The following is a 27,901-nucleotide window of genomic DNA, read 5'->3' on the forward strand; positions in this document are numbered from 1 at the left end:
CAATTTGAACAGCAATTTTCATTTATCACTGATTTTGTTACCTATTATTTGACAAAACAAAGAAATTTGAAGCCTTTTTGAACTAAAAATTTGATTTTTGAGGTTTTTTTGACACTGTTTCGGCTCTCACCCAAAGGTTCCAAAAGTCATGTTCTCACCCAATGACCCCATATTGTTTACATTTTGCTCTCACCGAATGCCCCTTACTGCGAAAGTGCCAGCCCTACACCTATATCCATTTCATATTGAAGTGCCCCCGGGGTAGCGAAGTACATTCGAATGTAAGGCCAGTGTGAACAAGACTTGCTTGTAAACTCGCATGTAAGCATGACCTTGATGACCCAATTCTATTCTGATTGTGCATAATCATGGCATAATTTACCAGTGAAGGTCACTCTTACTTTTGAGTTGGCTCATAGACCATGTTGGCTTACAAGTAAGTCCCGTGTGGACACACACCCCTTGCAGCCTAGTCTCACTTCCCTGACATAATTTAATTGCCGGCTTGCTTGTAAGTAGGCTACCGTCTAAACACACCTAATTTGCAGTTGGTGGTGCAATAGGAAAGGTTTTGGGAAGGATATCAGCCTTTGGTAGGGCATTATAGGCACAACTAACCACCAACATCCTAACGACCAAGCCCCAACCCCACCTCATCCCCGCCCCCATCCAGAGTTACAACAGCCATCACAGAAAAAAACCTACGATATATGTGGCTCGAGAGCCACATCGGCTCTAGTATATATTATGTTTGTGCATATGAAGTCAGATACAAACTCAATGCGCAATTATACATGTGGTGGTATGGCGTGAGTAAGAGGTTGACTTGTGGAAGAGGTGATATTTTTGTCGTTTCTGTAAAAATCTAAATGGCGAAAAAGTTGATCTGATTGAAATATGTTTTTCGGTTGAAGGTTTTTTTTTTTAAATATATTTTATCAACTTTGCTGAAATATGAGGAAAAAGATGGCACGATGAGGGTTCTGTTTTTGGCACCTGTTTTGGGGGACACTTTTGTGAGTTTAATTTCTGGTCCGAGTTGGTGTAATCCCTTTTTAGGTCCAAGATGGAACAATTATTTAAACACGGTCAGTGGATTTCACTATTCAGCATTCAAACATTTTAATGAAAATTACATACTACTAACCGCTACCCAAGGTCGGCTAAACGCATCTGCGATAGCTTTCATGGAGCATGTTACAGCATCAATGAAAGGTTTTGAACCACCACTGTAAATACCGAGGTCAGTTCCAAAAGCAACCTGAAGAAAAAATAAATATCATCAATAAATGTATAATTCCACATAACTTAATGGCTCGATAACCTACTTTTGAAGGTATTTTTTGTGGGACCTGAGAAAACATAGTCTCACTAAATTGCATTCTGTCATCCTACTGCACATAGGCCAAACATCTGTTAACTAAGGCGCAGAATCGTATGTAGCCGAAAATCATGAAAATTTCGACCTTTCGTGTTGAAGATAATACAATAAGTTTCCCAAAAGACCTAATAATTTTAGGACTTAAGTTTAGGAAACTTCATGTATATATTTATCTACCACAAAAGGTTTCAAAACGTAAAAAGGAACCAAAGTAAAAAAATCATTCCTGTGTGGCTTTTCACCAATTTCAAAACTTGATCCGATTTAGTAAAGTCATAGAACATGAAGAACAGGTCTGTTATTTTTACATGCAACAATTTGAACAAGTTCTAGTTTTAAGACTGTTCGAAAGCGGTGCAATATGCAGTGGGCTGTGTATTATCAAAAACATTTGAATGTTTGCATGTGTTTTATTATTTTTATATTGCGTGTTCATAAGGAGTAGTAGAATATTATATACAAATTGAGCATCTGTCAACCTATATACTGCACATAGGCCCTACATCTGTACACGGAGGTGCAGAATTCCACATGACGATGAGGATTTTAACAAAGTGAGTCTTTTCTACTTTTTCTTAAGGGATTTGGAATGAGCGTTTCGACAGTATTTTTTGTGGGACATGAGAGCACATCAGACATATCGAATTGCATTCTGAATACGAAAAAATGTCTTTCTGATATCAAATGATTTTCATGAAATTCACAATACAAATTTTATGACAAATTATTAAAATTTGATATTTTTCACTTTTTTGATATATAACAGTCCTCGAAGTAAATTTTATAAATTTAATGACATATTCTTAAAGTGTATGTAGCTGGGAGGAAAAGCCGACGATCAATTGAAAATTTTGACCTTTCATATTGAAGATATGGATTTTTTTCCCCAAAAAGAATTTTTTTGGTGTTTTGGGAAAAAATCCATATCTTCAATACGAAAGGTCAACATTTTCAATTGATCGTCGGCTTTTCATCCCACCTACATAATACACTTTAAGTATAAATCATCAGTTTTATAAAATCTACTTCGAGTACTGTTAAATATCAAAAATATCAATTTTTAATAATTTGCCATAAAATGTGTATTACATTGCGAATTTCAAAAATCAAAATTATTTGATATCAGAAGGACATTCTTCGTATTCAGAATGCAATTCGATATGTCTGATGTGCTCTAATGTCCCACAATAAATACTTCCCAAACGTTCATACCCCACTCCTTAAATCAAAATACATAATCAACTTATGATCGCAGTATATAGAGCTGGCTTGTGTTAAGTCCCAACCGTCAAATACAATTTATGAAAGCAATATCGTACTGATGTATAGCATCATACCTTTCCAATGATATCCAATGCAACTCTGTTGAATTCATCAAGCATCACAACCTCAGTTTCACCGTCACTTCTACCTACAAGTTCTTTAATCAGCAGATCAGAACTCATATTGAACTGGTTCAGGCACGTTTTCAGGTAACTTTCAACAGTAAAAAAACCAAAAAACGAAAAAAAAACAAAACCAAACAAACATACTACCATACAACTTCATTATTTTCTGCGAGCGTATGACTACAGGTGGTGTCCTGGGGCGAAGTCCTCAGCGCGCTGCAGCGGGGGTCCAGGCACGTCACATGCACACACACACCCCTATCCGTTTACACCGCCAAACTAGGACACCTAGCTTTTCACTGTACAACCGAGGACCTTATACATTTGACTTTTTGCATTCTAATCGTGGACATTCGTGTGAAAACCTGACAATTAATCGACTAACCGAGGACCTCGACACATTACCGGCATTGGGGACCTACCCCCATGCAATTTTGAGCTGTATAGCGCCCTCTGCAAGCGTTAAAAAATGAGGACGTCCTCGTTTTTGTGTGTGTCTGTAGTTTATAAGTGTAATGTCAAGTGGGTGTCCTCGTTCGTAGGTGAAAAAGATTTGTGAGGCTTGTTTTAATATATCAGAGCTGTGCTGTATAAATTACAATCAGGTAAAACATTTTGCAAATTTTGTACCAAACATGAAAATTCAAATATGAAAAACAATATTTTAAAAAACGGGAGTACAAGACCCTGTGGCTCGCGGTAATTAGTAATTTTTGCTGATTTTATATGCGTTCATAAATCATTTTACATCTACCCTCAAAAGTGATCAAAATAAGATTTTTTTGTAACAACATTTCTAATGGACATTAAAGTTATACGGTTTTATATGATTTTATATCTACGGCGAATATTTTAGTGCTAAAACTGGGTGACATTCGGTGATGAAATCGATAGAACCGTATGAATGGAACGAAGTGACGTATTGAGGAAATTCGAAGACGTGATGAAAGACTACTATTTCTACTAGAGGGAGTACCCCGGACAGCCAATGAAAACTCTGCTTTTCTGGGGAATCCCAGCAGTTAGGCTCTACCGCATGTTACTTTCTGGGATCCCAGCAGCGGTGTGTATGATCCTCTGGTCTGGAGTTCATGTTGACTCAGCAGCGTTAGAGACTACAGTGGATCGATTCATACAAAATTAAAATCAACACACGGCATCTGTCTATTTCTTTACATAACGTTCCTGTCACTGGTATTCAGATTATTTATCAGTTTAATCGTCGAAGCTCCCAAAAAATATTTAGAGAGAGAGAGAGTGTTCACAGAATATTTTCAGAGCTGCAGAAAGATTTAGGATGTTTTGAAATATTTTTCCCGTCTTGATTTTTTTCCGCGACTCTGAATTTTTTTCTGGGAACGCCGGTACCACGATACCGTGGTTTTCATAGCCCTGGCCGGAGACTCCCGTTAATATTAATACCTACCTTCTATGAAAGGCCGGGTTAAAAAGCGCCCGTTTTCGGGCCCATCGTTCAGTCCTTAGCTCTGTAATTAATCCATTACCCATAAATCGTGATCCTAATAAGGTATGTAGTTCTGAATAAGCCCAGGAATGTTTGGCAAAATTCGATGTCACTAAAATTTCCTAGAATATAATAATAGTAATTCATGCAAAAAGGTTACCATCAATATGGAATTCACTTAAGGGGTTGTTTGGAATGACAGGTGAGTCAGGGGTCAAAAACAAAATTTTTACCTTTTTGACCTCAGCACATGTGTATGTATGATCTGCCATACAAAAATTAAAAAAACAATACCTCAAAGTATCATTTTTTAATGTTTTTAGTCATAATCACGCTTTTCTACAAATTTCATCTGTTTGTACCGGGGGCGTGTCTGTTGCTAGGTAGGCCTACATGACAGCATAGACACACGTTACAACCTTGAATAATAATACAGAATTGTGACGTTATATTCTTCTTAACCTATCTTAGAACTGTCTATTTTTTCAATTGTTATGCTGTTCTGGTTGGTTTATTGCATATACTGTATAGAAATTATGCAATATGACGTCGAGCATGACAGAGTCATCTTCATTCAAATAAAATTCAGGTACCCGTAAGGTACCACGGAGCAATTCGCACGATAATACAATAAAACAGATGAAAGGTATGAATGGTTGTGGAATCGAATTGCAGACCTGTCCCTCTGTCACCTTAGAACTGCATCTCGTAGGCAATGGTAGGTAATAAACCAACCGGAACGGTATAACAATTGAAATAACAGCATGTCTTGGTCTCAATTCAAGATGTGCAATTTGGACACACATGGGTGACCGGACAGCGTTAATCTGCATTTTTGGGAAATCATTTATTGGGGAGTTGTGAGTTAGTTTGCAGAGTTTTGCACGTTTTTAGACGTAACATGATGATGCATGTATGGGTGGGGGCTTGTGTTAGGATGTGGTTACCTCATCATTTCGGCTTAAAATGTTCGGAGTGATGTGTGCTTTGTGTGATAGCACCTGTGCGAAGTTGAGGACTTATTTCATTTATTATTAATTTTCTAATAGACAGACACGTATAGCAGAAACAGTTTCACCTTAATTTACTGGTCTTCCACATGATAGTTATTTATAACAGGAATGTACAACATTTAACACCATAATGTGAAATTCTTGTCAAATTTGAATCTTGAAAGATGATGAAATAATATACGTAATAACATTTAAAGCCGAAATGATGAGGTAAATGAAATATATAATTAATTAATTAATTAATTAATTAATTAATAAATAAATAAATAAATAAATAAATAAATAAATAAATAAATAAATAAATAAATAAATAAATAAATAAATAAATAAATAAATAAATAAAAATTCATCCGTTATCCTCTATAAAAACAGCAACAAGTCCAATAAGGTGCCATGGGGCACGTGTAAAATTCACAAATATGTAAAAAAAAAAGGTTTGGGAAATATCAACGTTAAAATTTCACGTTCAAATGTCGTCACTTTATGCCTTCCAAATAATGTACATTTTCCTGATTTTTTTTTTTTTTTGGTGGCATTATTTTCATAAAGTCATTGAGGTTAAATGTTTCAGTTAATTAAACATTCATGCAATATGAAGGTCTTTCTTTTTGTTCACAATTAGGATAAAACTTAATTAATATTCAAGACAGTGGTAAGTTATGGGTTACACGCCGATATTCTGGAGGTCATTAGTCCAAAACCCAGTAATTTTGTTCTATACCCTAAACTTCACTAACTTATAACCTAAGCTTTAATCCTAAACCTAAACCTAGCCCTATAACCCCAAACCTTAACCCATGACTCTCTGAATCCTAACTCTCACTTCTAACTCCTCACCACGCAACCCTTAATACACACACACACACCCCCACCCCACACCTCACACACCGCGTAGCACCCACATCCACACACCCACACGCCATCGACCATGTCGACTTCAAACATATCCCAAAGACCTCACTCTGCTCTAACTCCTATTCTACCATATAATAACTCGTCATTAAAAAACTCAAAAAAAATGTACATGCTGCTGGAATATGATTTTTAGCTGTTGTTTTGTTGCTCCTCCTACTCGTTGGCTGATTTATACTTCAAGTGACAGAAGTCGTGAATTATGGAGGGTTTCATTGAACTTCTACCAGCAAAATATGGAATAATACTAACACAAGACACCAATCGAGATGATGATACCAGCCATAATGGAAGGCTTGTATTTGACCTTCTTATGAATCCAATTTCGTGGCGAGAAGTTATAAAGGTAATGTATATTTCAAGAAATTTGGGTTCAAAAATTCCGTATCAGCTCGTATCATCAATTCCGTAAATATGGCGTATAGAGGCACAACTTGACAATAAACTGAACTATTTAAACGTAAAGGACGCACTGGATACACATAAATTTGTGTTTCCTTGCTGGCGGAATAGTTGCAAAACTCTTTTTTGTCAAATTTTTGGACAATTTATGAATTATGATTGGCAAAATAGCGAAAGGAAATAGACTTTTCCAACCATGTAAAACTACACTGGGTTGTTGACATGGTCGACATACATTAAGGCATATGCATGTTCCTAAAGTAGGAGGTAAGTACTATAATTAATTGTTTAAAGTACTCAACATACCAGCAAAAAGTCATATGGTCATCAGAGTACAGGGACTTTGTGAAATACCGTGTACAAAAAAAAAGTGCGTGAGCCGATATGCAACATCAAATATAAAAGCCGATTTACATAATTTCCCATGACCTTACAGAAGTGATCATGCTCAAATATAAAACTATTGAGTTTGGTCCTTGATATGCACCATCAATTGTGTACTTGTGATCAATATTGCTAGGCAAACAATCACAGCAAACATGCCAAAATCCTCCCATTTCTCCTCCATTTACAAACAAATAAACCCATCCCTTAAGAGAATAAATGTAATACAATGTTAAAAGGGTTGGGTAAATCTTTATCCAACTTGGGTAAATTTTTGGGGCTATGAACAATACCTTTTCTGGGTAAACGTTATGATAAAAAAAACTTATCAATTTGTTGGGTAATAAAATTTTACCAAATATTATTATTATGATTAATGATTATTATATTCCATTATTGGGTATTTTTTGTCCATTTGTTGGGTAATGGACTGCCTTAACCAAATGGTATTTTATAATTGCCCAATGATGTTGGGCAATTATTGTACCACATTATTGATATAGATTTTGTCCATTTGTTGGGTAATATATGGCATTTACCCAATGATATTGGGCAATTTCCTGATGTTATTTTGTTATTATTTTACTACATTAAGGACGCAGCATTAGATTCTGGGGGGGTAGAAAATATTTGAAAAAAAAACTTCACCCACTACATGAGCCCCTCCCCTCCAAAAAAAACCACTTCCCCACCAACACTAAAAAAAAATTCCCTCCTAACTCACAGTGTATAAATGCATGAAAAAAAACCTTTTTAGGCCCAACCCCAACTTCCTATCCCCCGAGAATCTAATGGTGCGTCCCTTATGGGTCTCATTTTAGGATACTTCCCTCGAAAGTCCCCATTTTTCATCATCTGTCCCCGAAAGATAACAATATTGAGAGTCGCACTTTGTATTAGAATATGTCGACTTACTTTGACTGCACTTGGCGTAAGACAAAAGACCATGCCATTCCACAAGAAATGTAAAACAAAAATGTTTCCATATTCTTTTGCACTGCGCTTGGAAATGGAAGAAGAAGAAGACGAAAACGGGGGAGAATGAGGAAGAGAATATAATTATTATAGTATAGACAAAAATGTAAAGTAATTTGTAAGGAAAGGGAGAAAACCATAAGAATTCTGGTATAACTGTGCGGAAAAATTATCAAATGAAGCTGAACAGAGGAATACTAGAAATCATTGATTGCCAATCTATATCATATATATAATATACATCAAAACATCAAATACAACTTCTAATTCTAAAATATATGTGCTGGTTTCATCAATAGGCTATTCAGTTTCCTGTTGAACACTGCCACTCAAGCGTTTATATCAGTACAAATTACCATACAGGATGCATAATACTTTATAATTCTCATTTTCGGGCCTCTGGTATAGCAATGGCACCTTACGGATCAAGTTTAGTGTAAAATTTGGTTATGTTTTTCACTGTTTCGAAAACAACGCCCCATTTTCGTCTAACTGTGATTGTTTCCCGGGATATTTGTTTTAAATTCGACCAAAAATCTGAGCCTCAGGTATAAAAAAACAAGAGTCCAATTGTCTTAAAGAAATGGTATGAATATGGGCCCGATTTCAGACTCTCGGAGCAATAGTTTATTACGTACCAGTCCAACGCATAATCTCCCATGATTTTTCCGTTCCGGTTGTATTCCGTAAGGTCGGTTATATGTCCAAGAATGTAACTGAAGTAACGTATAACAAAGAAAACATGTTAACGTGAACCAAATATATGTGGCCGTTCACTACGAATGAGCAGTAAAGTAGGCAAACTGTATTCTGAGTTACAGTGTAAAATGTGCGTGAAGGTTGTATTCATAGGTACCTCAATTCGGTGCGACAAGTTTCTCCTCATTTGATAGCGTGAGTCAAACACCGTTTAAACCAATCAATAGTCCTATTGCTGAAGAGGATATTAGTCTTCTACCCATTTCTATAGAATCCTTAAATAGCTCTAGCTCTAGTCTTTGTTTACTTTGGCTAAATCCTGTTCAAGTGGAGTATTACAAAGCATTGTATTTTGTCTAGGTATGTAATTATAACCAACAATGAGAGGACATTCCTAAAACCTCGTTGACTTGGGGATGACTTGAAATGACCGCCAATCATGACTGTTTGATTTTTATAACCAGCAATTTGGGAAAAGAGACACAGTTATGAAGAACCGAAAAAGGTACCATTCTGTTGAAAGAGCAGAGTTCAGCAAACCATAACCCCGCTTCTGGATATCGTTTGAAGTCAAATGATATACAATTTTAAAGCTTATGATTATTTTCTAAACACGAAATAAAACAAAATTAACTGGGCCGACTTAACGGCTGATTCGTGTGTACGGCCACATATTTTGTACACGCCAATAAAAAAAGTATTACAAAAGGCTTCGATGTGCTTTCTTTGTTCTCCTTTTGCGTACTACGACTGTAAAAAAGCGGTACAACATGCTTGATTATACAAACATGCCGAAAAGTGCCCGCGAAAAGGCTGTATTAACAAAAACAACTAGAGGTGTCGCGGCTCACGAGCCACAAATGTTAGGCGTTTGATTTTTACATGACCTCTACATGACATTTGACCTCAACCATTATAAACAATTTATTACTGTCAATTAGCAGTCCAAGAGAACGCCAAATATGGATCAGGAGTATTACATAATAATACCCTGCTATGACAATAGCTGCACTAGGTTAATCGTATAATCTCCTTATGTGGTTAGCATGGCTGGGCCAGGAAATCCACAAGGTCAGCCAATGTATGTACATGTATTCGGTACATGTGTCATATCTTTTACAATGGGTGATAAATTTCTGGTTTGTTTTATTTCAAAACGCAACATTCGATATTCTAAAGCTTGGTCCAAATCCAAGAGAAGAACCAACTCTAGTAATTTATGTGGTTTCAAATTATATCAGACGTTGCCTTTTTGATAGAAATGGTGTTTGTTGATGTGCACAGTTTCCCATTAGATCATAACATGCTGTTGTACATCCAAGGTCAAAGGTCTTTTAATCCATATTTGGCGTTGTTCTGGGACTGATTAGGTGTTTTTCAGACCCATTATGGTAAAACCAATTTTTTGGCATATTTGTAATACTTACACATGTTCCAACTTACATCTATGGGCAAACTGTCAAATTCGACATATTTGTAGTAAAACCGGATGATTTTCTGTTGGTCCGACATATTATCATAATTTTTCAGATTATGATAATAAGTCAGAACGATCGAAAATCTTAGTCTCCTACGAAACCAGTTTGGTTACGCTCCCTCCACACATGTGGAGAGAGCGTAACCAAACTGGCTGCGTAGGAGACTAACTCTGAGGTCGCACTCGATGTCCCAATCCAAAAAGTGCGAGATATTACGAGTGATAGAGGTGAAGTTTATGATGTTGTTTCTTTGCAAATTTCCAATGTTTTTCGCGTCCAAATGTATTGGCAACTTTCATAATGATTGCATATTAACTTAACAAGCATTTTGAAGAAAAAAAGAAGACTTTAAGCCCAAATGGGCAAATTTTATCCATACACTGACCTCAGTTCCACTTTTGCATGTTCCACTCATATTGACTATTATATTCACTAAGCTCCAGCCCAATTGGGCTTCAGCACTTGACCTCGGTGTGACATTTAACCTCGGATGAACTCAGATTGATTGTCATGTTACCCTTATAGAGTGTATGCAATAAACCCAAGCGGAACGAGAGTTGCTAAGTAACCGCTACCCGAACCATAAACACATGCATGATCAGACAACAAGTGTTCAATTTCCCCATAGCTTCCCACGTTGTACACTTGTCAGTCGAATTTGGCGGTGTTGGTTTGTTTGTCCTCCAAGTTATAGCATTGTTCACTTTGTGTTGAACATTGTACGTAGGCCTCACTGTAATAACTCAAAGATAACTGTGATCGTCATTTCAAGAGGTCACTCTCCCGATTAAGCTAAACAACCTATGTGGAGGAATTTTATGCATGAGCAATCACATCAATGACGTAGTAATGAATACCCTCTATATGGCGGATGATTTGAACCAAGTTTGACATTTTACCACATATGACCTTTAACCTCGGATGACCTTGGTGGTAGGTTCGGGATGGGTTTAAGGGAGTCCAAAGACTATATAATTCCACTTCAGCTTTGGTGAATAGTCAAGCTCCATGTTATTGAGCACGTTGAGACTCTTGTTAATGCCGTGCGTATTCTAGTTGAAACGTACTTTCTGTCGCTACTGATGGATTTAAAGCCATAATGTGTGATCAGGGTATTATACTTTATAGCCATGGATAGTGCACTACAATCGTCCCCCCTTTAATCCATCATGTATGCCGCCTGAATAAATAATACCCTTCCATTATCATGAGACCCAACTTCAAAAAGGAACATAAGTACCACAGCTGAAAAGAAATTTCTTATTAACATGTGTGTCAAACTCAAACTAAAAATTCGATATGCCTCGTATTATCAATCTATCATGCACGACTATTAGTATTTCTATTCCTGCATATTCGTGCATGATAGTTTTTATCACGAATGACCACTTTTTCATTTTGTTTGTATCCAATGACCCCTTATAAGTGAAAACTAACATTTGGTGGAAAACAAATAAGAATTTTTTTAATTAAAATTGAATATATTATTGCTTTAAATACTATATGGATACGGTCCACATTAACATAATAAATGGACAGTTCACTTTTCGTACAAAATAAAATGGGCTAGACGTATTGAACTGAGGTGACCCCTTTTTTGATCCCGGGTCGCGAGCGGCGTCACTGCGTGATCCCATATCAACGTCTACCCCACCCCACAACGCCACGATCCCATAGGCTTAATCCGTGCCATGTCCTATGAAAACTTACTTAGAAATCGGTGGAGAGGGAATATGTCGCAACTGGTAGCGTCTGTAGTAAATAAATACTGTCAGACCCAGCAGAGAAGAAAATATTACAGTCGCAGCTATGGCGATGACGCCGACGAATATGTATAAAAATGCCATGTTCCAAGGCACTGTCGATGTGATTGGGTGGATGTGATGTGCTTGCAATCGGTTTCATTCAGTGAAGAAAAAACTAGAAATATTTGATGTTTATACCAATTAATAACATTTCATGTAAGCTTCCTTAAGCACTTAATTTTAATATCCATTGTGTGCTCCCACCAAGGTCATACATGTACATGTATTGAGCGCAGTAAAGTTAATAAAGACGGATATTGGATATTGGACACTCAGTCAAAGTACACAGATATATGATGTTCGCTCCACACAGATGGCTTTTGTCTAACACACGCGTCGCGTCACGTCACGTCACGTCACGTCACGTCGCGTCGCGTCACGTCACGTCACGTTGATATCTTCTTAAAAGTTACAAACAAGTCATACGGATTCAGTACACGATTTCGTTTAGTTTTTCCCGGGGTGTTTCCGCATCGAACCCGTCATTATCCCAGGCCCACAGTGAAATGGTTATCGGCGTGGCGATTGCTGACGGCCGCACACCACCCCGGGACACCACCAAATAAGCCCCATCGAAATGCACGTAAAAGGGCAAACAGATTCGCGATTTTACCTTCCATGAATTTCCAGACACGATCATTTATTTTAAAAATGACTTTTTTCTATGGCAAAATATTTACTTGTATTTGTATGAAAAAATATTCCTTATTAATTTTACTTGGCCTATACAAATGTAGGTCCTACCAGCTTTAAACCACGATGAGTAGGTCAAAGGTCAAATTAGGGTCATGGTCACACAACATTAATGGGGGTGGTCAGTGATTATTGTGACCAAGCCTGGTCAAAATCCGATGTAGTATACGGGTGCTAGACTCATTTTGAAATGTTGCCAGAAAGAAGAAAAATGACCTTTGACCCCTTATTTGTGTACATCCTATATGAAGCATGAGTAGGGGATTCTTCTAAAATATTTTTGTGGAAATCGGCTTAATCGTCTAGAAGCCTTAGTATTTTTGTGTGAAAAAAAATCACATTTTCAACTATATAATCAAGGTCAAAGGTCAAATTGGGGTACAAACCATAAATGGGAGTGGTCAGTGGTCATTCTGACCAAGTTTGGTTAAAATCCAACTTAGTATGTGGATGTTATAGCGATTTGAAATGTTGCCAGAAGAAAGAAATGCGGGTGAAAGAAAGCATTTGGCAACATTTGTTGCCAAATGCAAAAAGGGAGCAAAAGACAACCGAGACGAGAGCAAATATCCCCTACTGCGAATTATATGACCAGCTATTTACACCGCCATCAAAGAAGACCAAATAATACCGCATCATATACCTCACAGATTCTGCAAAAATGGCTAACGTGTTTTATAAGTCTGAAACACGCGAATGAGGTAGCTTATTTTGTTTTGATAGGCCATTTTCACGTGTGTTTCAGTGGGAGCATTATTTAGTGGTGTGCGCACTGTACGTAGCCTCCGTCGCAGGCTACTCGTGTTTTATCACACTCATAGTTTGAGAAAAGCGAAAACGCACCGCCTGCAAAAGAGGCTACACTAAACTAGGATACGGGCTGTGGTTTAAAAGTAGTTCCAGCAATCCCGATTATTTTATTCATTGAAGCTTTGCTGTGCTTTGCGGCATTGATGAAAAGCTGGAATTCCATGGACTATTTCACGGACTATTTATCACGTAGGGAAATAAGGGTAATTGTGGAGTTAATAATTTATTATGAACTTTTGATAACATTTCAACGTGACGCGACGTGACGTGACGCGACGTGACGCGACGTGACGTGACGTGACGTGACGTGACGTGACGCGTGTGTTAGATAAAAGCCACACAGATTGGATATGCCACCTGAACAGACTACTCATAAATGAACTTTATACCCCGGCTTTATACAAGCAAAGTGTGTTGAATAACTTAGGAAACTATAAAAATATTTACCCATGCCCTTTTTAAGATTGAGGGCGCTGAACACTTGAAATGGTGCAAATTTGCAAAATAAATTACTTTTCCTTCAAAATAGCAAAAAGGTGAGCCATATAACATTTCAATTTTTCGCTTTTAATTTATAAGCAAGATGTGTCGAATACGTTAGGAAAATTTCAAGCCCATGCCATCTGTGGCACGATTTAGGATAAGAAAAATCTGCTCGGAAAACAGAGAGGATGCTGCCCTCTAACGGTAAAGCTACTGTGCATATACAAATGTGTGGCTGTGTGTGTATTTGTAACGCATACGTTCATTCGCGTCTTGGCCGAGTGATGTTTCCTTCCATATACCAATAAAAATTCCTTTAAAAAGGAACAGGGCGAATCAAGAGGAAGTGCCATGATAAAGGTGTAGTTATTTTATTCGAATTGTTTTATAATTATTCATAATAATCACTTGGTGTTTGTCAAATGACAAGTAGGGCATGTAGTAAAAATACACTGGATAATTCTTGATAGGCAATTGTTGGCTAAAGGTTGGTTAAAAGAAACACAAATAATTACTACAGACACATGCAATGTAGTTTTGTAATTTTAATAATACTGGAAATAGAATCTTATAAAGATCGAGATAACATAAAAGCATTATCATAACACAGTAGTTATTACGTTGACATTATTATGTAAATAAGTTTATGTGCATCAGTCATATCCATAACAAAACATGAATGTCATTAGAAGGTTAGTGGTGGTTGGCATATGAATTGTTTTCATGTGTTTGTTAAGTCACTTATAATGAAGATGAAAGACTTAAAAGTGAAAGTTTGGCATTATATTGAGTTTTGTTCGTGCAAAAATATATAGTAATTTTAATAATGTACATATTTACATTTGTAACTGGCAGGCTTTTGAAGTTACTGATATATTGTACAAGGAGGAGCATAGTGTTGAAGCTTACGTTTGAAAGTTACCACATTACATAGTATTAAGGTTGGTCTGAACCCTGGAATTATGAAAACTTTCGGGCCTCATAACTGCTAAATTATTAGTCTAAAGAATATAAAAGTAGACATTTTTAGAATGGAAATGACTTGATGAATTCATCTGTGAGGTCCAATTAGGGCCAAAATGCTCATTTTGGAGAAAATCCCAAAAAACAGGTTTTTGGCCCAAATTTTCGTGCAACCTAACAAAAAAAAATTGTTTGGCCAAAATTTTTTTTTTACAAATTTTTAAAAACTAGATACAAATATCTAGGGACCGTTTTTTATTTTTTTGAATTTTGACCAACTTCACCAAAAATATTTGAAATTTGGGCGAAAATCAGGCTTTTTTATGATTTTTTGAAAATTTTGCATTTTGGACCATTTTGGTGCAAATTTCTCAAAGTTGGTCAAAATTCAAAAAAATAAAAAAATGGTCCCTAGATATTTTGATCTAGTTTTTAAAAATTAATAAAAAATTTTTTTGGCCAAACAATTTTTTTGTTACGTTTCACGAAAAAATTTGGGCCAAAAAATCCGTTTTTGGGATTTTCTCAAAAAATGAGCATTTTGGCCCAAATTGGACCTCACAGATGAATTCAGCAAGTCATTTCCGGTCTAAAATGTATACTTTTATATTCTTTAGACTAATAATTTAGAGTTATGAGGCCCGAAAGTTTCCATAATTCCAGGGTTAAGACCACCCTTAAATGATGGTACATAAATTGCTTAGAATTGTTGATATGAATTTTAGACAAGGTGACATTTGTGAACATGGTAGAGAGCTGTTTAAAAAAGGAAAGAAATAAGTATTTTGCTGACAAATATGTATTAAGAGTAGAAGTTGTAAAGGTTACACTAATACACATTATGTGATGGCATCAAGCAGAAGTTGGAACTTTGAAATGTTAAATTTGCTATAGGACATTTGTTAAGTTGCCTATAGGATAGTAAGCAGCATTTACAACCCTGCATTTTCAGAGACGTCATTGAATTTGAATAAGTAGTCCTAAAGATATGAGCAAGTACAGTGTTTCCAAAAGAGGAATGAAAAGGAAATATTGCTTTGGATCATTTTTCCAATGAAATATGTTTGTTTTTGTTGATGGCATCACATAGTTATTAAGTCGTTAGCTGGATAAAAAAGTATAAAAATATATGTTGATATGTAAATAGTAACTATAGTTATGAGCATACAAGGTTTACGCAATAAGAATGTTATTATTGTGCATGAACGTAATGTCTTTGATACATTGCATATTAATACAATGAAAGTTTAGATAAATACTAACAGCTGATGATATCAAAAAGGATTATTAGCATGAGAAAATTTATAAAAGGATGTTCAATTGTTGGCAAATTATATTTCTTAATATACTGGATTGAAAAGATTGTACACGTTGATGAAATTCATAAGCATTGAATAATACTTAGTGCAACAGTCAATGAACGTGAATTGTTAGCATAATAAGCAGTTTAGGTATTGTGTTTATTTAAAGAAATGTGGTTACAAATGAATAACTTTTGTTATATATACATCTACTTCCTAATACACTGAAAATCTAATAGAAATGAAGAATAAAGAAGTATTACAGAACACATAGGCCCCCTATTGGTCATTAAAGTACGTTTTGCAGGGGTAGCGCTAGGTTTTCAAACACGGGGTCCAAAATTTTAAATGTTGTGAAATTGTGGATCTAAAACAATAGAAATAAAAGGTCCAAATGACCCTTTAGTAACCTCTACATTGAAGTATGTGCGCTAAAAGCTAAAAGAATGCGTTCAGATTCCAAGCGCAGGTTAGTGCTACCCCTAAGCTATTGGTATACAATATTTACATGATAAGAGCGTTGGTGTTTACATGAAGTAAATGTCTTTGATAATATAAAATCGATGTACAATAATAAGAAAGTAGTATGCGAACAAATTATTGCCGTATTTATTGAAAAAAAATTCTGACAAATCGATGTTTAGGTCCTTAACGTCTCGAGTCCAGGCACACAATTGAGAAGATTCAACAAAGTCTTTGTCACGATATTGACAAGGCACGCCGATCGATACCGATGCTACTTCAAGTTTATCACCAAAAGTATCCAATGAATACAATTGTAAGTATTGCACATCAACAACAATTGACCAATGAAAACACAGGTAAGAGGAAGTCAAGTGGAAGAAGTGCATGATCAAAGCGTGCCAAGCTACTTCAAGTTTGACACCAAAAGTATCCAATGAATACAATTGTAAGTAATGCACATCAACAACAATTGACCAATGAAAACACAGGTAAGTGAAAGTCAAGTGGAAGAAGTGCGTGATCACATCATGTAATTTACCTGATATCATGATGACTATGATGATGGCTTGCGTGTATTGTGAGATAGAAGTGCATCAATCTTCTAACAATTCAATGCTATTTTATCTCCGTGTTCTAACAATAAATTTCATCCGAAGAATAACATTTTCACATGTAATTTTTGCCTTTAGCCTTAAATGTTTGATAAATATAAATGACGTTCTTTGTAAGTTAACTTCCACGTTTACCCAGATATTATTACCAGTATCAGATCTCTCAATCTAGTATATACAGATTTACGAGTCATCTTACCCCCCTTCAGAAAGTCAAATTGGCACGGTACATGTACAATAATTTACTTCCGAATGGTACCTTGCGCCTTTTAGCTCCACTTATTCATTTACACCGATTAAAGGATTCTCCTTAAACCAGCAAGCCTGAGTGAGGGCGTTACGGTGTTACATCAGCAGAGCCAAGTGAAGGCGTATAGTATCATTAACACATTCTATACGCTACAGTAAAGCAACAAGCACATGCAAGCAAGTATTTCGACAGTATCAATAAAACTAAATGAGGCTAAATGTAGCCCAACTGTACGTACAATCTGGCAATACCGCTCAGTCTGAAAGAAATGAAAAATATCTGTTGCAATTTTCTGATTTGCATAAAAGTAATGCTAGTTCATGGAAGTTGTAAAACAATTATTTCTTTTAATACAAACACATTTCTTGGTACGACAACTTTATAGCACTGTTTGAATATCAACATGAAGTAGTAATGACAAATTTTAATGGATACTAACGCCTCTGTAGTTTCGTGATTACATAGACAGCACGAATATTTCGTTTTTATTCTGAAACGCCGTGAAGAAGTAAGTAGAACAAAACCCAGCGCAATATGGGTCGAAAATCACTTCGTGATTTTCGCCCAAAAAGGTGAGCCCTATAACATATCAATTTGTAGCTTTTAACTTACAACCAAGCAAAGAATGTTGAATAATTTCGGAATCTTTCAAACCCTTGCCAGTGCACTTTTAGAGATAGAGGGCGCTGAATACTTGAAATGGTCAAATTTGAAAAGCAAATGATGTTTTCTTCCACAAGCAAATGGTATTTTCTTCCAAAGAGCAGTAAAGTGAATCCTATAAAGATATCAATTTTTCAGCATTTGAAGACCTGAGCACAAGAAGACCGTAAGTGGCATTTTGAGATATGATCGTTTAAACGTTTTAAAATAAGATAATTCGGAAAACAAAAAAGCCATAATATTGATACTTCTCAGGTACACGGGGATAGGCAAGAAGAATCATTTTGTATATCAACCAAGTAAATATCTGTAATAATGATCGATACTGATCGATTTATCATTTTTGGACTTACTTGACTTATTTGTGGACTTCTTGCGCTCGGATTGAAACAAAAGCCTATAACTCAAAACTGAATGCAGATGGTGGAAATATTTAACCATAAATTGGTCATCTATTTGCAAAAACGAACAATTTGACACCTTGTTTGTTGAATTTGAAGGTTGTTTTTAAATTTGGATAGAGAGCGCTGAATACTTGAAATGGTGCAAATTCGAAAAAATAATAATTACAATTCCTAAACAAATAGCAAAATAGTGATTCATATAACATATCAAGTGTTCACATTTAACATAATAAGCAAGGAGTGTTGTATAAGTTAATGAACTTTCAAGCCCTTTGCTTGTGCTCTTTTAGGGATAGAGGACGCTGAATAATTGAATTGGTGCAAATTTGAAAAAAATATATATTTCTGTCCAAAAAACTAATTAAGTCCAATAATCTTACGACGATCTTCCGATCTCTAAACGGACGCCATTATCTATTAGGCTACCAGCTCCCACTGATAAACGGTGGTGAAAACTGGGTCTAATTTAAGCAGTCGAAGTATACAATACACACAAACAAATATTTCGCAAGTGAAGGAGATCATTACTGATGCTTAATCGTTTCTCCAGTATAATTTTAAGTATAGGGATACGTATCCTACAAGAACAAATAACACAATGGGGAACGATATCTCGCTACTAGAGGAAACTGAATATATTTAATAAGAAAGAATTAACAGTTTACCAACCCAAAGTGTTACAATTAAACATGACAACAAATAAACAAATATCCCGACCGACACATAAACCAACTTGGAAAAAAAGGGAATGAGCCGGCATGTTGAATAAGTTAAACTTTCAAACCATTTGCCCGTGCATTTTTTGGGATGGAGGGCGCTGAATACTTGACATGGTGCACTTTGAAAAAAACACACAAACATTTCCTTCTATATACCAAAAAAGCGAGTCCTATAACATATCAATTTTCAGCATGTATCTTACAAGCAAGGGGTGTTGAATAACTTGAGAAACTTTCAAGCCCTTTGCTCGTGCACTTTTTGGGATAGAGGACGCCGAATACTTAAATTGGTCAAATTCAAAAAGCAAATGATATTTTCTTCCAAAGAGCACTAAAGTGAGTTATATAACACTAGCGGGAAACTGAATATATTTAATAAGAAAGAATTAACAGTTTACCAACCCAAAGTGTTACAATTAAACATGACAACAAATAAACAAATATCCCGACCGACACATAAACCAACTTGGAAAAAAAGGGAATGAGCCGGCATGTTGAATAAGTTAAACTTTCAAACCATTTGCCCGTGCATTTTTTGGGATGGAGGGCGCTGAATACTTGACATGGTGCACTTTGAAAAAAAAAGAGGACGCCGAATACTTAAATTGGTCAAATTCAAAAAGCAAATGATATTTTCTTCCAAAGAGCACTAAAGTGAGTTATATAACACTAGCGGGACACCCGCGCTACGCGCGGGTCCCCGCTAGGTGAGTAAATGGGAGCGTTCACTAAAACAGGAGGAATTACTGAACAGGTAGAATCATTGAAAAGGTAAATTTTATTTATCTGAACCTGACCCTCCTTAAGCCTACGTTTCCATTTTAACTTCTTTCTTCATGTTCTTTCTTTTTAGTTTTTTCTGCATGGGCCAATTTTGTTCCATTAAAAAAATAAATTCTGCTGCTAAGCTTGCGATTTTCCGTTACCATGTTTTTTTATTTATTCAATCCCGTTCCCGTTATTTTCTAAATCTGTCCTTTCTTACATTTCCCTTTTAGCTTCTTTTTTATTTGCTGCATAGCTTGTGATTTCCCGTTTTCATGTTATTTATTTAGTTCTGTCCTCAGTTTAATAGATTTTTTATTTAAACTTCCTGATCTTATTATAGCTTTTTCCACCTTACATTTCCTGAAGAGTTTCTTTCTTTCCTTCTTTACCCTGTTTTATTCCCGGTTTCATTTTGTGACTAAGTATAACTCACATACTCGTACAGCCTGTTTGTCCTCATTTTGTTTTCTTTTTTATTTATAGTAGGCCTACCTCTTCATATTGTTTGTACTTTTTAACACACATCTTTTTCCCGTATTTATTACGCTACGGTCGTTCACCTGTAATATCATTCATTACGTGACTCTGCGTCGTTTACGCGTGCCATGGCGTAGTGCTGCGTTGCCCGCGCGGTATCGCTGCGCTACGCGAGCGGCTTTTCATTAGATACGCCCGTGCGACGCGCAGGGCTAGCTTAGTAACTGACTACTTTTTTTGTTTACCTTGGATAGCAACGGACCATATTTTCACTGATTTTGAGGCCAATTCTTGACCGTTTTCAACCAAATTTTCGCATAACCGTCTCGGTATGTTCCTCGATCTCCCGTATGAATTTGGCGACATTTGGATCGAAACTGACGGAGCCTTTATACATGATACATAGATACATATATAGATAGATAGATAGATACATACATACATACATAGAACATTCCCCTATTTATAGTAAGACTAGCGGATGAGTAAATGGGAGCGTTCACTATAACAGGAAGAATTACTGAACAGATAGAATAATTGAAAAGGTACATTTTATTTATCTAAATCTGTCTCTTCTATACATTTTCTTTTTAGTTTCTTCTGCTTAGCTTGTGATTTTCCGTTTCCATGTTTTTTACTTAATTCTGTTCTCATTTTTTAACTTCTTTTTTTCTTACATTTCCTGATTAGTTTCTTTCCTTCTTCATTTCTTTCCCGTTTCATTTAGTTACTTTAACCCGTTGGACTAACTACTCGTACCCTTTTGTCCTCATTTTAATTTAATTTTTCTTTATAGTACCGCTTCATGTTGTTTATACAACACACATCTTTTTCCCGTATTTATTACGTCCTCTCATAGCGTGTCTGCGGACGTGTTCACCTGGTATCCCGTGACCCGTCCATGTACCTTTTGTCCTTTATTTTCCTTCTTTCCGTATTATCATGTCAACTGGTCTCTGGCTCGCAAGTCGTGTGCCTCTGCGCCATTTACGCGCGCATTGGCGTAACGCGCATTACGCACGCGGCGCCGACGCGATGCCGGCCAGCTGCAGTGACGCGTAGTCTGGCAAAGGATTTTTATAACAAAAACCCCGTTTTTACCCATATTTTCACTGTTTTTGGAGCCAATTCTTGACCGTTTTCAACCAAATAAAGTTTAAACACGTTCCCGTATATTCCTCGATCTCCCGTATGAATTTGGCGACATTTGGATTGAAACTGACGGAGCCTTTATAGCGATACATACATACATAGATACATACAACATTCCCCTATTTATAGTAAGATAACAATTTTTCGCATATAACTTTATAAGCAAGAAGTGTTCAATAAGTTTATTTTATAAGTTTAAGTTTATATATCTTTGTTTACAATAGAGGTTGTACATGAAATTATTGATTGGCTCCAAACAAAGGATTCGAACCGGTGTCCTTTACTGTAATCAAATGTTGTCATCAATCTATTTGATCGTAGTGCATTTGTTATGTGTGTGAGACGAAGGGTCTTTTTATCTTTTCAGTTTCCGTAAGTCTATTGTTCAGATACGAAAACGCAAATGATTCAGTAAGTTTACTGTAATCTGACTTCATTGTTAACTTTGAAGTACCAATCAGCTTATTTCAATAGAAGCAGATGTCTTTAATGGTCTAGCGCCCTCTCGTCTTTGCATTGCTAAATTGATCTATATTAATTTGACAAAATGTATGCCAATCCGAATGATAATGTCCACTTTGTTTCTGTAAAAACGTTGAAAATAAGCCCTTAAATCACAAAAGGTCCGCTTATGAGCCTGTCGCGCCCCAATGCACTTGTGCAGGACCACAGTGTCGCACTTCCCTCGTATCAATGTTTATCTCCGTATTTTGCTTCCTCCTGCCCCCCCCCCATGTTCAGGCTCCCCACTCCCTCCCCGGTCCCTACTCTCTCCTCTGGAGCTTTCTCTTTCTAGTCTTTCCGTCTATCCCTCTCCTCTCTTTCTTCCTCACCCCCTCCCACTCTCACTTGTTCAGTCTCTAGTATCTCCCTCCCTCCCTCTGCCTCCCTTGCGAAATTTATCAGTATGATCCATGACTGAAAATATGCTCTGCAAAAATAAACATTTAAAATAAACCCGAGTCTTGCATATAGGCCCAACCAATTATCAGATTAGCTTGCCATTGGTACGAATGAATAGAATACATTATCTTTGCTCCAATGCAATTCTTTTGTATTGCATTTCAATATAAAACATGATTACCAAATCACCACTTGTATGCGCCTCATTAGGAGATATTTGACTATTTCAGACGCTCGTTTCATCGCCAATATGAAAGACTTTTGCTTATAACTTGGCAACATGGTTAGTATATATTTCAATGCAAGACAATTTTTACGAGCCACTTACGTCTAGGCGTAAGTGCATATACCTAAACACAAGTCAATTGAAGCCGTACAATTTACCGCGAATTAGGACCGTAAAATTTAGACTCTTCTTTTGTCTAGATTAGCACCCAACCGCACATCTCAAGGTTTGATGTAAAAAATCAATATAACTTACCAAAACGAAAACTGAAATTCACGAGCTTCAAATTTTCAGTAACTAACAAAAGGCTAGAATAAAAGATTGGTCACACCTGGGAGACTACCACTTCAGAATAACAATGACTTACAAAAACTATTACGGATACGGAAACAGAAACTGAAAAGATAAAACGACGGCAACTGTCGCGGTAGATTGCAATCATGCTTTTGTTGAATGCATTTGAGTAGTCCGCCATATTTACGGTATGATACATCATATGCACAACCTCTATTAAAATCTATTTCATGAGACATTCGGGGAAATCCCTCTCATTCATCAAGTTGATCAAAACAAATTGAATCATATCTAATTAGGATTGTTGGCAAAACCCCTGCTCTCTATAATGTTCAGTGTACATTGCATAGGGAATACCCACAGGAGGTGTTGTAATGTGACAGAATGGTCTAAGTTTGTAAATTCTCTATGTGTTGGTCATCCTGTGCTTGAAAAAGAGGTACATTTGAACCAGTTTGCATGTATTAGTTTAATATAGCAACGAAGTGAATTTTGAGTATTATGAAGGTACTCCTCCTCCCCAAAATATTAAAGATCTTTTGTTGACTTGCTGGAGTCTGGTTAATAAAACAACACATCTGTCAGTAAATTGGAGCAGTGTAGAATGAAACCTGTTTCCCGGAGAAAGAGTGATTGGTGAAAGAAGCACCATTTTTGGAGATTGTCATCTGCGCAAGGAGTTAAGTGTTTGGAGAACTGCGCAAGGAGTTAAGTGTTTGGGGAACGGCGCAAGGAGTTGTGTATTTTGGAGAAAGTAGCACCATTTCTGTGCGAGGATTTTATACGCAAGGATTTATAAATGCAATACAATGGACTTCACAGAACATTGCAGTAGAACTCTGAGATCACTCTAAGAAGAAAAGAAGAAGACTGCTGGTTAAGTACCAATTAGTTAAAATTGTGATTGTGTGATTATATGTGCATTTGTTGTCGTGTACATATATATCATAATTTTCTTTCATTTAAAGACATATATTTTGTTAACTTAATCAAAACAGTGTTACTATTGTGGTTGTACATTGCACTAATTTTGGTCTTGAGTCATCAAGGCTCGTAACACAAGGCTTGGGTGCCCCCTAAGCCCGGTGCCCGGGGGCCCGGCACCCCAGAGCGCATAGGAATAACGCCACTGGGGGTGGGAGTATCTGAGGAGTCTTGGGATCTGCTTGGAATGTGTCCCCGGAACAGTGCCGTAGATTTATTTTTGACATTTGGGGGATGGGGTTGGAAAAATCGGCTTGAAGTATAGTAAATCCAGCACCTTTTGGCGACAAAAGAACTTTATGGATCAAATGCGCGCGATTCGCGCGAAAATTTTTGGCATATTGAAGCTAAACTGGTGACATATAGTACAACAGTGGAATAAATGCGCGAGAAGCGCTCAAAAATTGGGGTTTTTTTTAGGTTCCTGACCCCTGCCTCCTCCCCTGCTAGTTATGCCACTGCCACTAGCACCTTTGAGCAGTATTTTGAGGGGGGGGGGACAGAAATCCCGAATTTTTCTTGATTTGTTATTTTTATTGGGGGAAAGCGAAGGAAAATCGCAAGATAGGGGAGGGGGAAATGAATCCCAACTGTGGGTGCAGTCACTGCAACTTTGATTGGAGTCTCTGTAGTGTCAACATGCTGAAGCGTTGGTTTGTATTAATGATATACTTGATACGCATACACAAATATTAATATAATACATCATTCAAATTTCTAGGCTACTCCAAAATCCATTTTTTAATAGAGCCAACATTACCATTACAAAGAGGCAACAAACGCAGGATCACGGTTGTTTGATGTATATAGAATTGGCTTCATTATTAAGTAAATGCAAACTATAGGTGGCGCTATTTATCGTAAATCATATTTCTTAATTTGCAAGGGGTAGGTGATTATTACTGCCATTAAAACAGATGGAATAGGTGAAACAAGCAACAAAGAAATTTTATAAACATATTTCATCAAAAAATAAAAGGAATTTTTTGTATTGAAAGCTTGAAAGAGTAATTTCCAGTAACTAAATAGCGCCACCAATTTTGTCATAAATAGATACATTTTATATCCAAAAAAAGCTTTAAAATGCTGTAAAAGTGAATATTTTGTAAAAGATGTGAAATTAAAGTTGAAAATGACTCAAAAGCATCTGTATACATTAGGATGATATCGATCGTAGCTGATTAAGCCTAAAATTGGGTTGTACTATGATGTTTTGTTTGAAAAACTAATAAATGATCACCTCAAACAACCGTGAGAACTTCATCAGGGAAAACTAGAAAATTAAATGAGGGCGTTTTTTTTAATTATCAGAGTCTGCAAACTCTCACAAAGTGAAACTACTATAACGATAACCAATATTGCGCCCTCATGAATGAAACAATAATATTAAAATGATGACGGGAAATGGTGTAAAATAATTGTTTGATAGAAAATGCGCTTTCCATGAGTTTACATTATGGTGCTCATAATGTAGTGTATGTGCCTAAAATGGCGGATTTAAGGAAGCTGAATTTGAACTTTGTGAGGGGCACAATTTTGGACATTATGCAAAATTGTTCTGCTATTATCAATTTTATTGGAGTTTGAGGTGATATTTCCTAAACTTCGTCAGCAATTGGCATTCGTCAGAGATGAAATGCAATTGCAATAAACCATTTTTTTTGTTGCAAATTGCAGGAGCTTAAAATATGGCTCTTAAAAGCGTACGTACCTTTGGGGCTGGAAATTACCATATCAAAGCGATGAATTATCATTATTTATTACAATTGGCATTAGGTTGGCAACGGATTAAAACTAGTAATATGCCTGATAAGATAAAAACCTAGACCCTTTATACTGCTCCCTATTTAATTATTTCAGCGAACGAGAAGCATGCCGTCTGGTGCCTCGCGCGCGATCGTCTCATTCCATGTACCGATTGCAGGTGCTTTTCTTCCCCTTGCAGGTGATTCGCATATCCCTCATTTACAATTTACATTTAACTCCGTTTACGCGACACGTGATTTAGAAAATCACTTTGAAGACTCAATTATGAGATATATATTCATAATAATAGCCGACAGGGTTGACAATTTGATACTAGCTGATCAAGGCTACTTGTCATGCTTGTGGTGTGATTTCTACATTATTAACCCACTCAAGAACGTCGATGTTGCTTAATGATTTTCAAGGGTCGACCACTTGATTCATGTTAGAATAAGTTTTTGCACATACTTTGTTATTGCTAATACAACTCTTTTCAGCATACCTACGTTACCATTCGTTTTGGTGATTTAGTAATATTATCAATTTTGTGACTGCACTTTGGCGTTTTCAATGCGATTTTAGGCTTACCGTGATTTAACGTTGATATCTGGTCTTGCTCCTTTTATAATTTCACTTTGATCGTCGGCTTTTGTAAATAACAGAATGTAGATTGGCTCTGAATAAGTCTCGTAGTCCTCTTGGTGGGTTTTTTCATGATATATTTAGTTTGTATTTGCATGTAACAACCCAAAACCGATCTCTGATTTCAGGGTTGAAGGCTGTTTTTGGAATGCCCGTGGACTCAAACAAGTACACGAGTGGCGACTATGGTTTTATACTTCCCGCATTGATGATTGCGTCTACGCCTTTTTTATATGTTGACTGTAGCTGGTATATCACTGGTATACAAATAATTGGTTACATGTCAATGACCATTAACTTCAGGGATAGACCCTTCGATTATTTATGCGCCTTTCTATCATGCAGTATCTTTACCCGCATACCTGTACCCGTGTCATGTGACAATATTGCGTAACGTTAAAGGTTAATACATTTCTTTGACTTCGAAGAAACTGTGTGATTCTATGGCCTAGCGGTTTAAGGCGTTGAGGTGTCTAAGTTGCTGTTCTTGGCATCGCTTGTTCGAAAACGTGCGTCTGTCACCGTCTTATTATTTATTTTTTCCAACGTTAGGGCCTAGATAAACTTATTTATAATTTCTTGTTGCATTATTTTTTTATTTTTTTTTTTTTATTTATTTATTTATTTATTTATTTATTTATTTATTTATTTATTTATTTATTTCATTTATTTATTTAATGACGTTTTGGAGCTCGAGAGAACGGACATATTTATTTATTTATTTATTTATTTATTTATTTATTTATTTATTTTTCGATTGATTATTTGATGATTGAGTGAGCAGATTTATCGATTCCTACTTTAGTTGTGGGATTTCTATTTGATTTTGAATGACATCGTACATTAGTATTGATTTTTTCCGTTAAGCATTATCAAGAATTAATATCACAGGTTTTAGGGCAGATAGAAAGTTGGCTTAGTGATACTATCCGTTGATTCAGAACCGGAAGGTGCCGGGTTCGATTCCCACCTATGCCTATTTTTTTAAAGACTTGGAAAATTTCTGCAGTAAGTTTATTTGGCGCGCGATCTCAGTTATTCATTTTCTGATGGCTGTGCCTCTTACATACACCCTCCCTCTGGAATCCAAACCACGGTTCGCTCATTACACCTCCCTTAAGCTACCATTTACTCATCTGTAAATTCAGCAGAAGTAAATGAAATTCGTGGTCTCGGAATTTCAGTTTATGCAAAAAGTACATGATTACCATGCGTGTAAAACTATCACAATAGCGTTTGAAACAGTTAAAATTGTTGACTGTCAGTAATCTATTATCTACTTAGATAAAATCAAAACTTGAAAGTAATCGTAACAGTTTTCAGAAATGCGCGTGTCTTGCACGCGCCTGTTGATATGATATGATCAACGCTGACCTGACCATTCAACATGGAAATAATCTCAGCTATCGGCTCACGTGCCACCACAGATCGTGCTATGGGCGGTG

At 36.4% G+C, this 27,901-nt stretch overlaps 1 protein-coding gene across 1 annotated transcript in view; it reads right to left on the bottom strand.

Moving 5' to 3' along the window:
* LOC140166728 (cholesterol 24-hydroxylase-like) overlaps positions 1 to 27,901 on the bottom strand; it is a 61,877-nt gene that overhangs the window by 16,379 nt on the left and 17,597 nt on the right. Inside the window, exons 3-5 of the mRNA XM_072190227.1 lie at positions 4,196 to 4,356; positions 2,719 to 2,857; positions 1,148 to 1,261 (exon numbers count right to left, since the gene is read on the bottom strand). Of these exons, the coding sequence (XP_072046328.1) occupies positions 1,148 to 1,261; positions 2,719 to 2,857; positions 4,196 to 4,356 (414 nt within the window). The remainder of the gene's footprint in view (positions 1 to 1,147; positions 1,262 to 2,718; positions 2,858 to 4,195; positions 4,357 to 27,901) is intronic.

Source organism: Amphiura filiformis, chromosome 12 (assembly GCF_039555335.1).
Source record: "Amphiura filiformis chromosome 12, Afil_fr2py, whole genome shotgun sequence".
NCBI lineage: Eukaryota > Metazoa > Echinodermata > Ophiuroidea > Amphilepidida > Amphiuridae > Amphiura > Amphiura filiformis.